We start from the raw sequence: 13,693 nt of genomic DNA on the forward strand, positions 1-13,693 counted from the left end.
ACGTATACTGAATTTCTTACACTTCGTAAACGAGTCAGTGTTCTAACTGGAGAGCATCAGAGGGACTAAACGTCTCGATAACCCAATGGGAACGGTCATTACTACCACAACAGTTTTACTGAGAGCCTACAATAAAAGTGGTTTCTGAGAACAGGATACAACTCAGCACATTTCATCTCGCTTCTCAGAAATGTACAGTGTAAAAGCAAAAGGAAGCATCAAAGCCCAGAGTCTTGTCCCGACAGGCCATCCTCCACCCCCATCTGGGCCAAGAGAGTCCCTGCACACAACAGACCCTGATCTCTGGGTGCCAACTGGGAACACATCAGTCCCATATGGAGGATGGTTGGATGGAGACGTTGGTGGCCCCAGCGGGGTGGGTGGAGTCTGGGAGCTTTTGATATGATGGTGGTTAGGGGGGGTCGATGTGGGCAGATATGTGGAACATCAAAGCCCTTCACATCAAGCCTTTTATTCCAGGCCTTATCTGAGCCAGAGACAGATGCTTTTAGAAGACTGCTAGACACCCCTGTCAAAAAACAAAGTCCCTTGAAAAAAAGAAGTCCCAGACAGCTTTAGCATTATAAACAACATTCAAGCAAATGCTAAAGAGGAGACATGCAAACGAGGGACTTTAGGATACCCCTTAGTGGAAAGGAGAAGTGAGAACTTGCAGTCATCTCGCTACCCGCTACGTAGGAGGACGCGGTCCATCAACAGAACTACACTGAAGGCTCACCACAGAATACCCCCCAAAACTCCATGACGTCATTGGACGTTCACCACACCTACCCCGTACCACGCAGCTCGGCGGGAAACCACGGGCGCTCTGAATCGAAAGGACGGGGAAGACAGATCAGACCGTGTTTATGCAACAGGCAAAGTGGGGTCAGGTGAAATGACGCGAATGTTCAGTTTACACACACACACACACACACACACACACACTGGGTGTTTACAAACATGGAAATAACAAAAGAAATTTAGAAATATGAAATATCTGTGAATGCTGGAGCTGGGTAAAATATTCTGATATCCAGTAGCGTGAACCATCCCGCAACAGAATATGATATCAGTGCACGACAGCCATGATATTAGATACGCCGCAGGACAGTTCTCTATGCAGTCATGGTATCTTTGAGGGCTTCCTTCAGATTAAAAAAAAAAAAAGAAATTACATATATTATTTTTTCAAATCATAAACCTCAGATTTTTCAACTAAAAATACACTGGACATCAGCAGATCTATGACATACTGTATGTGATTATGGGCTATATGATTAATAAATGTTGATTTATCAGAATATTTTGCTGTACACCAGCAAAAACTGATAATGTAAAATTTGCATTGAAACTTCAAGATTTCACAAAACTGACAGGGGGAGCAGAGTACGGATTTATTCCCATCATGCCCTCTGAAACATGGACACAGGTCGCACAGAGGCCGGAACCGTTACCGGATCGCCATCGATGTTCATGGACATCAAGCACAAATGTGTAATGGTAAGAACTTTTCTTTTATTAAGAAATAGTTAATAAATAAAAAGATGCAAAAATATAATGATTTTGTCAAATTTTGGGGCATTAACTTTGAAATTGTTCTTAAAATGGAAAATAAATATATTTTACAAACTAAATTGGTCATAGGCGGAACAGAATTCCCATTTCACAAGCTAGCACCAGACAAATAACCTTAATCGTAAGGAACCGCAAAAGAAAAGAACACGCGCACACAAAACGAGCATTTCTTTAAAATTGGGGAAAAAAAAGAAAGAGGTAAAAAACAAACAAAAAAAAAAACGGTGAAGAAAACTCACCAGGCGGCTATAGTACAGCTGTATAAATATAATATATTAATTTGCCTGGGTTCTTTCACATGGAACAAACAAAGCAAAAACACTCCGGTGTCGGAGGAAAGACGGTCTTGCGCTGCTTTTTACGGAATTAAACGCGGGGCGATTACAAAATAGAATTTGGACCGTAGAAAAAGATATGTGAATTTAACTCCAGAATATTCCAGAAGGCCATTTAGCAGTTCTTACAATCACCATGGATGTCATAATTGGGAAAAAAAATAATAAAAATTATTGTTGAGGGACAAGGTGTGCGGACCGACATTCACCCCGACGCCGGGACCTGCGACGGGCTCCTCTGAACACACGAACCGGATGAAATTTTAATGGCTGCTAAGAAACGTTATCCGGGGCGAGTTCAGCGCACGAGGAGAAAGGTTAGGCCCGCGATGCCCACGCCGGCCGCCGCGAACAGCGCCGTCTTCATGGACGACTCCTGGTTGACTTCTCTGGCCGCGCGGGAAAACTTACAGAAGCCCTCCTAGGAAACAGAAGAAAGGGGGGACACGCGTTAGCACGGGAAAAACCCACCACACCGCAAATCCCATTTCGGTCAGCATTTCACTGCGGCGGCCCGGCAACACACCCCGTCTGGGGTGGCTTCCCCTTTCGATCTGACTCCCGATCAGACGTTCGCGCGACCATTACGGGCGGTTTGATATTCCCACTCTTTATCGGCGCGCGGTAATTGCCGGAGAAAGTGTAGCGCGGCAATCAAAGGTCAAAACAAGTACAAACACGCGCTCGGGAGGCAGCTGCGCTCGGGAGGCCACCTGCACACAGCGGTTGAAAAGGAGCAGATGGTCCACATTATTCGCGTCGGCATTAATACAAACATCCACGTCTGCATTTACTGAAGCTTTGAACCGTGAACAACAAAAAGGAAGATAAATAATAAAGAAATATAATAAAACATTTTCAATGCACACGGCCGGCCCAAAACAGTATTTTTGGTGCTCTTTTCATTATCGACTATATAATTGAACAGGGAAATAAAGTTTGGTTGCAAATGAGGTGAGCGATAACTTAATAATAATAATAATAAGTTATGGAGCTACTAGAAAGAGCCGCACAACGAGTAAAAATGAATGTATGACTTCGCCGATCTCTCCGAATTTTGACGTGTGGGAGAAATCCAGTCGCGCAGACCGCGCGCATTCCTGACATTTTCTGGCTCCCGCCGGTGGACAGGGAGCCGCAGGAAGGTGTCTGCGACGCTGCACAACAAGGATATCATTTGGGTGGAATTGCGGGTGCGTGTTCAGCAAGTAAAGTGCCGCCTAACGCGATAGTTTGGCCCCCGGGACCGAACCTTTGACGGAATTCCCGATGCTTACCCAGCCCTCGTTCTCCATCAGCCAGTCACTCTTCTCCTCTCCCAAATAGTCGGCTACAGTTTTCGCTAAACTCTGGCAAAAGTCTCTGTCCTTGCCCCTGGAGAACAGTTCGGCGGCCAGCACGCCGGTGAAGGTGAAGAGGGACACCACCCGGCCCCAGTTCATCTTGCCGTCCCCCACCAGCTCCTCCATGACCCTCCTCAGGCTGTGGCTGGGGTCGGCGCCGCAGCTGCCCAGGAACGTCTGGGACAGGGCCTGGAACTTGGACCAGTGCTGCTGCTCCAGCTCCTTGGCCAGGTGTCGCATGGCTGCGGCCGACTCGCTGGGAGGTGTCCGTTGGGTCCCGCTGCAGAAGTCGATGTAGTCCTTCGCCAGCGCCATGGTCTCGCTCCAACAGGACATTTTCTTCTGCGGCGGGAGAACAGATCAACCCGTGACTGGCATGCAACAGAACCTCCGGGTCACACGGGCCTCATCTGGGTCTTCAACCTGAGTTATCCAGACGAGCTCCATTACCGACCCTGCACACGCTCAACAGCTCGGAAATTACACGGAAAATTCGGTTTGGGGCTAAACACTGACGGTCAGTCAAATAAATAAAAAAATATATATATATACACACAGTGGCAGAATAATACTAAAATAAAATTTAATGCAGAACAGCAATAGAATATATATATATATACACATTAAGAAAGCGTACTTTATTTTAGACCAGACTTGAGCTAAATACTGACTGTCATGCTAGTGTCGAACACAGAAATTAAACTGACAGAATAATAACAATTTGTGTTTAAATGCATAACGGCACCAAAATTGACATAAAATAGATGTACACACGTATATAAAATGAAATGGCATTTTAGTTAAACGGTGACTTTAGTCTGGGGATTTTTTGGATCGGCGAAGGAAAGCTGTCAGAAGCCGAACGGCGATTTTTCACCGCGTTAACGGGCCGAATTCCCCTACGAACACCCGACGGCGACGACGCGTCGTCCGACGCGCACGAAACGCACGTTTAAAGGGGTGAATTTCGCTCGAATTCGCCATCAATGACAGTCCGGGCGTAGGCTAGGCTAGGCTAAAGTACGCTAAGCTAGACACAAAGGATTCCTTTCACGGGGAAAGCGGCGCGGTGACGCGACAAGCGCGCCTCGCAACGCGGCTAACAGGCCGGCGGAGAGCGGCGGGGCGCGGCGGGGCACCCCGGGCGGCCGAGCCGCTTCCATCCGGCGTTTTCTTTTTTTTTTTTTTCCCCCCCCTCTCTCTTTAACGCGGAAAAGGCGCTCACCCTCCCAGCGACGTCAGACGGCGACGGCGGCGGCGGCTTCTCTGCACAGAAGGCGGAACTCGGCACACGGCAGCGCGCGCGCGCGGCCCCGTTATATACGCGCCGTGTGACGTCACGGCGCGACGGACCCACGCAGGGGGGACCGCGTCGCGCCGCTCCATTCACGGCCTACGGCCGCAACTTCCCCAGGCGACAACAGTCGTTTTCACTTCAGCTTTTTTTTTTTTTTTATATATTTTTATTTTTTTATTATTTCGGTACATCTGCGGCAATTACACAGCCGGTTACTTTAAATAACTAAAAAAAAAACAACAATTTATTATAAACAAATTACATAAATAATTCTATTTTCATCATTTTACAACACTCTATTCTTCACATTCTACTGAAACTTTACTGGAACAGGGCATAGGATATCAAGGTCAGCTCTCTGGTATTTAATAACACTGATATTTAAAGCAGGCAAATCTGAAGAACATACATTGTACAAGGTGTTCAGTTCGGGGGGATATGACTAATAATAATCGTACACAGCACACGTTACTGAATATACCAGGTGGTATAAATACCATAATAATGATTTTAACACTTTTAGATGGTGGCAGTTGCTGATATGTGCTGAGACTCCCCCAACCCGCGAAGAATACGCGTCCTAAGATCCTTTCTCGATGGGGTGCTGTCACGGTGTGCCACGCCTACATAAGTGATCAAACACTGACATCATCTGCTGCTGTCACAGGACACTTCAGGCCCAGATCTGAAAAAAAAAAAAAAAATTTGGTCAAGGCGCACAATGGAGATGCATCCTGACACGTTCATTCATAACAAAAAAAGGGAAGTGAAGGAAGTGAAAGGGCTTCTTCCTCACTACCATATAAGGGCATGTACAAAACGAGTTCCCACCCTCAGCGTGTTGTCCCACGACCCCGAGCAGAAGGCCGTTCCATCAGGAGACACGCGAACAGTGCTGACGCGGTTCTCGTGTCCAAAGAGGATCGACACCCTGCTTCCTTTAAGCACATCCCATACGTTGATTGTGTAATCATTATATCCAGCAAACAGCAGACGACCTGGGAAAATCAGGATTAAACACAAGTCATGTAGGAAAGAATGAAATAAATTGCAAATTGGATCTAACGAAATGTTAAAAGACAAAAAACAAGCGTTTGGAGGAAAATATAAACTATGACCATAATTTGACCCATTAAAAAACATGTCTGAAGTGGGTCATTGTCAGCTCTTAATAAATGAATATATGAATTTATACATGCACACATATTCTGTGCACACACACACACAGTACTGTGCAAAAGTCTTGGGCAGCAATACAATCCAGAGACAACAAAACCCCCGTTTATCTAAGCTTGCCCGAATGTCAAATATTGATCAAATATTGATTTATCTAAAGCATGTATTGCATGAAACATTGCATGAGACTCTGTACTCTGTACTCCTATTGTTCTCGGAGCAGCAATGAAAAAGTGAAGTGATTGTCATTGTGAAGAACAGCAAGCACAGCACACGGAAATTCATTCATTAGTGAACAGAGTTGAGACCGACACCCATTCCTTCCACGTATCAACATCAACACTTTAAGTTCTTAATGATTAATATTCGTGTTTTACACTTTTAGATAGTCCCTTCCTACTGTTGGAAATACGAGAAAAAAAAAAAAAAACTTCCATTAGCTTCACTGCTGACTTATTCTTTTACACAGAAGTGTGTAGGTGTGTGTGTGTGTGTGTGTGTGTGTATATATATATATATAATTTGTTTAATGTAAATCGAGGCCATTAAGGTGTTGGTGTCACAGGCGGGCAGTGCCACTGGGTTTTGTGGGTATTTTCCTCCCAGTGTGAGATTTCCCCTGGGCTGATTTTTGTGGGAGTTCTAGATTACACGTACAGAGACTAGTCATTTAATAAAAGACTCGTTTTCCTCTGGCTGACGTGCTGTCACATAATATAACGGATTAATAAAAATAATACATCATGAACCAGAGAGTAGGATGTGACGAAGAGGTGGCTGTAGACGGTAAGGGCCTCCCAGGTACGCCATCATCAGCAATCAGTCTGCAGGACAGAACCGAAGGTTTTATAATAATGACCAGTTACGGTAATGACAGGGACGACGTCAACAGAACAAGTTGCAATCGGCAGCTCGCGGCGTCTGTAATCAGCGAGAACAGGCATGACCTCCTTATCCCGAGCGGCCCGACCCCGTCCTCCTCCGCTCAGACGCAATCATGCGGCGTCGGGTCAGGACTCCGCCTCTGTTCTGCTGATGTGAGAAGTGGGTGCTTACTCAGTAGAAAAAATTAAAGGGCTGCGAAGGACAGCCCCTCGCCCGCCACATCCTGGACTGGCTCCTCCCCCTGCGCCCGCTTTACCGCAGATGTTCATTCTTACGGTAACGGCCAGTAAAGCTGACAGTTAAAACGTAGCTCTAACTAATAATTATTACTTTAATAAATACAGCATTCCTATGGTCATCAAACAATGTGGTGAGCCTGATGATAACAGTTCTTTATATAGATTATTACACACAAATTACATCAGGATATGAGATGCACGTTAATGGCGTGATTCATCATTATTTTATTTTATGACCATTAGTCAACAATTTAGTCATCATATATCAGAATAACTCGTATTTTATGGCCTTCTCCAAATGAAATGTTGAATTTTGTGAAAAATATCATTTATATAATTAATATCATAATAATAATTTATATATATAGAATTATATCATGATTTTTTCCCCACTGAGTCTGATGGCAAATGTGTAGTTTTCAACGTCATCAACGGCCAGTAGGAATGGATCAGGGTCAGAGCCACGTGTGGAGAGGTCCACCATCCCAACACCCCCAAACTCACCGCTCAAGGAGAAGTCCACGCTGGACGCCCCGAATATAATGCTGTCTTTGGAGTAAACGGCGACCTCGCGGTCGGCGCGCAAATCGAAGAGCCGACACTGTAAAACACAAACAAGGCGTGACCCCTGACCCTGAGATAGCGGGACACGAGTCACGGAAACAAACAGAAGAAATCGGTACAGCAAGACACACGTGGACGTCCAGCGAGCCGTAATCTCTCGTTATTGACCACATCACATGCACTCACCGTGGCGTCATCCGACCCCGAGGCGAACGCGTCACCGCTGGGATAGTACCTGCAGAGACAAACAGACACGTCTCTCCGGGCCAGAGTCCCCGTCCCACACATGGCAACTCCTCAGATCACTCACTCACTTGACGGTGTTGATATCGGACTCGTGGGTCTCGAAGGACTGGACGTTCTGTCCAGAGCGCATGTCCCAGATGTTGGCCTTCTTGTCACAGCCCTGTCAAATAAAGTCACCGACGTGTCACACGTCAGAAACGTGCGGCAATCGCCGGCAGACATTTAAAAAGGCGGCGAGCACAGACGAGCCGTTACCCCCGACACAAACGTGTTGCCCGTCTCAGAGGGAGCGAGGTCCAGGGAGAGGACATCTGCCGAGTGGCCGTGGAAGCTCTGCAGGAGCTGCCCGCTTTCTACGTCCCAGAGGGCACAGGTGCCATCACCGCTGGATGTCAGGAGCTAAAAATACACACACAAGCACACACACGCGACCTCAACAGAGTCCATCCGATCTGTAATATTCTCATTTGCCAGCAGGGGGCTGCTGGTGGCGCGTATTAATATAGAAAATATCATTAATAAATCCCGTCAGGCCATTTAAAGGTGCTAGTGGCCTAGCGGGTAACACACTCGCCTATGAACCAGAAGACCCAGGTTCAAACCCCACTTACTACCATCGTGTCCCCGAGCAGGACACTTAACCCTGAGTGTCTCCAGGGGGGACTGTCCCTGTAACTACTGATTGTAAGTCGCTCTGGATAAGGGCGTCTGGTAAATGCTGTAAATATAAAATATAAATTTAAACCCGCCGCACATTCCCGAAACGGGAACGGTATCGGGGTGGGAAGACAGAGAGGACAGCTAACGGATTTCATATTTTCCGCTGAAAAAGTAAAACCTGGTTTCTGTTAATCGTGTCCAGCTCGGAGGTTGATTTTTTTTCACCGCGATGTGGGCGACTCCGGCCCGTGTTTATACCAGCGCGGGACTGGGACTGGCTGACGCCGTTCGTATTGCATGGCAAAACGAAGCAGGAATTTATAGTACGTACAACAAGATGCTCCGACACACAACAAAAACAGCGTCTAAAAAAAGAAGTCGCCAAAATCCCCGAATCCACTCGTCGGCAGGGACAGGTGATTTCCCCGCTGCGGAGAAACCGTATTCTGCCGTCTGCCTTTCAAACGCACCAGGGACACAACCTTCATCCCTTAAAAAAAATAAAAAAAAGACAACACCCCAGGGCCACTGGCGCACACACAGGAAGCAGATAATGGGCTCCGAGATGATGGCTTCCACCGCGTCATTTAGAAACCCCCGACTCACTCCGAGGCGCGCTCATCTTACTACCATCGTGTCTCCAAGACACTGAACCCTGGTTGTCTCTGTCACTGCTGATTATGAGGCGCTCTGGATAAGGGCGGTAAACGCTGGTAACGCTGGTATGGGTGGTAGTGGCCTAGTGGGTAACACACTCGCCTATGAACCAGAAGACCCGGGTTCGAATCCCACTTACTACCATTGTGTCCCTGAGCAAGACACTTAACCCTGAGTGTCTCCAGGGGGACTGTCCCTGTAACTACTGATTGTAAGTCGCTCTGGATAAGGACGTCTGATAAATGCCGTAAATGTAAAATGTAAATGTAACGTAGAGACCCAAACCTGCGACCAATATAGTCGGCAATTCACCTAGTGCGCACGGGTCTGGCAAGGTGGGTTTCCTGGGGACAACCCGTGGGGACGGCTTGGAGGCGCTACCCACTGCGCCACCCCCATGCAGAGGAACCGGGCTGGGAAAACAACATCCCACGTCCAGGACTCTCGGCAGTATCGCGGCGTGACGTGACCACCACCGCAACAACAAATCCGGTTCCCCAGGTGACGCATCACTCCACATTCCTTGACGGCTGAATGTCACGGACGTGGCGTCCCCGACGGGCCCCGGTATCTGTGCGAGCTCCCAGGCCCGCTGCAATCTCGGAGCTCCTCAGCCAGCGGTGGCTGCGGCGCCTATAAATAGACGGACAATGGCGGCGCATTACATGGCGCCCGCCGCCCCGGTGAGGGGCTGTGAATTATTAAAGGCGCCGGCATCTCCAGCCCGGGCGTGGTAGGAGTCCGCGAGTGCTGTGGTAAATGCAAACCGCGCACCCACGGCATCCTTACAGCGTGGTAAAGACTGAGGGCAGCGGTGGCCTAGAGGTTAAGGAAGCGGCCCCGTAATCAGAAGGTTGCCGGTTCGAATCCCGATCTGCCAAGGTACCACTGAGGTGCCACTGAGCAAAGCACCGTCCCCACACACTGCTCCCCGGGCGCCTGTCATGGCTGCCCACTGCTCACTCAGGGTGATGGGTTAAATGCAGAGGACAAATTTCACTGTGTGCACCGTGTGCTGTGCTGCTGTGTATCACATGTGACCATCACTTCACTTTTTTTTTTTTTTTTTTTTTTTACTTGCGGACCGCACCTGCATGTCGGAGTTGGTGAAGGTGCAGGACGACAGGTAGTTGGTGTGCATGGCCACGGACTTCTTCTTGGCAGAGAGGTTCTCGTTTTTGTCCAGAGACAGCGGGTACACCGAGCACTTGTTGTCCAGGCCCCTGCGCGACATCAAAGAGTCGCACTTCACTCGCTTGACGGCAAACGCGGAAATCCTACGACCGCCAATGGACCCAATAGTTGAGGAGGACGGGACTCACCCGCAGGCCACGGCGCATCCAGAGGGGGCGTAGGCGCAGGCCATCACCCAGGTGCAGGGCATGGTCACCGCATGTTCCTGCAAAACATCAGGCTCAGGTGAGCGACGGTGTACGATCATAATAAGGTCCCCTATCATGAAAATGTGACTGTGAGATTATTTAACATTAATATGAGTTCCCAGAGCCTGTCTATGGCTAGAAATGGCGGTAGGTGTAAAGAGTGTCATTCTGCTTCACCGTTCAGAGAGCGGCAGCTCTCAGATATATGGAATCAGTCCCCTTATGATGTCATAAAGGGAAAGGTTACCTCCCCTTTTTCATGTTTTTCCTGCCCCTCCCCTAAAACATGATCTCCACCGACCGTGATGGCTTCAGAACGTGTGAAACGTTGCAGCCGCTCGGCGTTTGGATGTAAAAATGGGCACAAACCTATTTTTGTTTTGTTTTGTCACGCCAGACCATTAATAAGAGGCGGGTTCATTTTTTTTTTTTTTTTTGGAAAAACGGCGACACGAATTTCTGTCTTTGTGTTTGGTGATCGGTGTTGATGACGACATTTCTGCGAATGTCCCCTCAACTTCTACAGGCCGCTCTCCTCCTCGTCCCGCCTCTCTCCTCCTCATTAGCATTTAAAGCAACAGAGGGGATGCAAGGGTGAGGATTTATTTTACCTTGTTGGTTGTAAATGCGTCCCAGACAATAACTTTTCCGTCCTGCAAGAAAGCAAAAAAGACCAAATGAAATAAAAACTGAAGAACTGCACCAGTAAATAATTTGACGTCGGGGCGGGGGATCCATGGGACACCTGAGAAGAGCTGACGATCCGACGCTTGTCCTTGCACCAGTCCATGCACAGGACCTTGTTGCCGTGGCCCTTCAGGGTCCTCCTGGTCTTGATGGTGAGCTGGGCCACGGTCTCGACCTTCTCCGCCACCTGGTGCACTGCGGAGGGGTGGGGGGGCTTATAATAAACTGCACGACTGTAAATCGCTGGATTTCATGTGTGCAGAGAGGAACGAATAAACTGTGTTCACTCGCCTATGAACCAGAAGACCCAGGTTCAAATCCCACTTACTACCATCGCGTCCCTGAGCAGGACACTTAACCCTGAGTGTCTCCGGGGGGGGGACTGTCCCTGTAACTACTGGATAAGGGCGTCTGGTAAATGCTGTGAATGTAAACTAATGAATGACTCTCCGACATGCAACAGTCTACAGATGGAGAGCAACGTTGTGCTGCTGCTCGCTGTTTCGTGAAAACAAGGAAATTCTGCAATAAACGTTTGATGGAAAGCGATATTTGATCCAGGGGGCAGAGTTGCATGATAGCCAGTGGTTGCATATGTGCCCGAAACACTCTGTGCAACGCAACGGAACGCAATGCAACGCAATCGCGCCAACGCCGTAAAGTATTAATGTTCGTATCGTCCCCGTCGGGATGCACTCACGCTCCACGTCGTGCAGCTTCCCCCTCTCCTCCTCCAGCTTCGCCTTCAGCGTCTCCGACTCCTTCTTCAGCGACGCCACCGACTCGCCCTTCGCCAGCGCCTGGCACGCCATCTTCGGGAAGCGGCGAGTTCCAAAAAAAAAAAAAGAAAAGAAAAGGAAAGGAAAAAGAAAAAAGAAAGACGCGTGCTTATTTCATTTGGTAGGTTGGTTTATTTATCTCTTTCCTGCTTCCCCCCTTTTTGTCGAGGCCCCGCCCAGCTGATGCAGAGCCCGTGACGTCACTGAAGGAGTCGCTCTCTCGCTCTCTCTCTCTCTCCAATTTCATAATTAACCACTTAGACGTTCATAAATCTTGAATGCAGGGAAGTAACTCATTGCGTTATGATGCGTTTAAAAGGTTTATTGTGAGTAGATTTTTTTCTGCCACCACGAAGCGCAACTGACTATCAAAATTAATTTCCATCTCAGCTAACTTACTTTTTAAATCTAACATTTTATTACTATACAATATAGATCAATGAACAAATAGTAAAATAGTATAATGATTGGTAATAAAGAAATATGATACTAAATCTTGTTAAATTTTATAGAATTCTAATTCAAAAATTTACCACTGCATCATAAATGCAATACCATTCAAAATCCCTCTCTGTCCCCGGCCTGTACTGTGTCTCTAGCAGGACGTTTAACCATGTAATGCTGCTGCATCTGCACTGGCGTTGGACATCAAAGGGCCTTTTCATCTCCTGTGGAAAAGCAGGTGCTCTCTGGGGGACACGTTTTCATCCTGAAGACCCTGGCTGGGCTTCACCTACCAGTTCGACGCACAGCGAGCAGTAGTTGATGGGCTCGTTCTTCAGATAGATGTTCATCAGAGGTTTGGTCACGCCGCAGCTCTCGCACGGGCCGAAGGTGATGGCCAGGAAGGTTTGGTCGCACATCTTGGCAGCTGGTGGAAATGCGCTGGCTGCACATGTAAAAAAAAAAACATCGTATTTAGAGGGTCCTGATGATGAACGCTGCTCTCAGGGTGCCCTTGTGCCTGTAGTCAGGATAAAGACAGACTAATCCCGCTTTCCATACAGGCACAATGGCTATATGCTGCATGCTTCGTGCCACTTCCAGTAACAGTTATCTTTCAGTTTATTGCAACCATGAACTAGTGTCTTAATTCTGTCTGAAGTGGTGTCATGTAAATGTAGTAAAGTGGACAAGTGCACACGTTAAGCCTCTTAATATTTCCTTTTAACCACATGGAACCCGGCGAACTAAAGCGGCCCACGGGTTCTACTGCCCATTCAGCATCTGGCCACGTTCTGCACAGCTCTGTGCTCAAAAAGGATATTAGATGATGTGCAGTCTTACCTCAGGAGAGGAAAGTTGAGCGGACGCCGAGCGGGACCGGGGCTCGTCTTTAACCGGCTGAGGAGGATTGGGGCTGAAGGGCTGCGCTAAGCTCCTTAGAAAGGCATTAGTGTTTCTAGATGGACCAGGTTCTACCTGCAGGCCACAGAAATAGCAGCCAGCCAGGGGAGGGGGGGCATGGGGGTAAGAAATGTGTCCCATGTCGTTTCTGCTCAAACACCATTACCCAGAATGCACCAGCCGACGGAAGCTTTCAGCGCACGGAGGGGATTTAACGGGGTGCCAGGGACCTTTTTAAAAGGGGGAAAAAAACGGCGTAAGCCGATTCGTGGCACATTGCATCATCCACACGTTAAGCGTGGACCTGTTGAGTGCAATCTGTTGGGATGAATCACTGACGAGCTGTATTCCAAAATCACTTGGAATTTCCTGCGCGCCTGTTCATTTTAACCACTGTTACCAAAGCGCTCCGACAAAGGACGAATTTCCTTGAGTGGGTTCTGCAACTGTGACCCCGAGAAGAGCCTCACGCACGTCGGGAGGTGACGCCGGGGTCCCGAAAAAGGATCTGATTTGGG

At 48.1% G+C, this 13,693-nt stretch overlaps 2 protein-coding genes across 3 annotated transcripts; both read right to left on the reverse strand.

Annotated features, from left to right (window-relative positions):
- Positions 1 to 1,498: 1,498 nt before the first annotated feature.
- bcl2l10 (BCL2 like 10) lies at positions 1,499 to 4,574 on the reverse strand. Of its 2 annotated transcripts, none has more exons than XM_028956816.1 (3): positions 4,482 to 4,574; positions 3,191 to 3,598; positions 1,499 to 2,334 (listed from the first exon to the last, which is right to left on the reverse strand). In XM_028956816.1, the coding sequence occupies exons 2-3, from the start codon at positions 3,590 to 3,592 to the stop codon at positions 2,212 to 2,214; spliced, it is 525 nt and encodes a 174-aa protein (XP_028812649.1). In that variant the 5' UTR covers positions 3,593 to 3,598; positions 4,482 to 4,574; the 3' UTR covers positions 1,499 to 2,211. The 2 variants fall into 2 exon arrangements, with proteins under 2 accessions (XP_028812649.1, XP_028812650.1); XM_028956817.1 differs by having other exon boundaries at positions 3,191 to 3,679; positions 4,482 to 4,544.
- A 152-nt stretch (positions 4,575 to 4,726) lies between these two features.
- Positions 4,727 to 13,263, reverse strand: gnb5b (guanine nucleotide binding protein (G protein), beta 5b). The gene is made up of 13 exons (XM_028956815.1): positions 13,116 to 13,263; positions 12,566 to 12,717; positions 11,750 to 11,861; positions 11,108 to 11,244; positions 10,974 to 11,015; positions 10,303 to 10,379; positions 10,071 to 10,203; positions 7,919 to 8,062; positions 7,732 to 7,823; positions 7,604 to 7,652; positions 7,358 to 7,454; positions 5,385 to 5,551; positions 4,727 to 5,238 (listed from the first exon to the last, which is right to left on the reverse strand). The coding sequence occupies exons 2-13, from the start codon at positions 12,689 to 12,691 to the stop codon at positions 5,227 to 5,229; spliced, it is 1,188 nt and encodes a 395-aa protein (XP_028812648.1). The 5' UTR covers positions 12,692 to 12,717; positions 13,116 to 13,263; the 3' UTR covers positions 4,727 to 5,226.
- Between the last annotated feature and the right edge of the window lie 430 nt (positions 13,264 to 13,693).

The sequence above is a fragment of the Denticeps clupeoides genome, chromosome 16 (assembly GCF_900700375.1).
Source record: "Denticeps clupeoides chromosome 16, fDenClu1.1, whole genome shotgun sequence".
Classification (NCBI taxonomy): domain Eukaryota; kingdom Metazoa; phylum Chordata; class Actinopteri; order Clupeiformes; family Denticipitidae; genus Denticeps; species Denticeps clupeoides.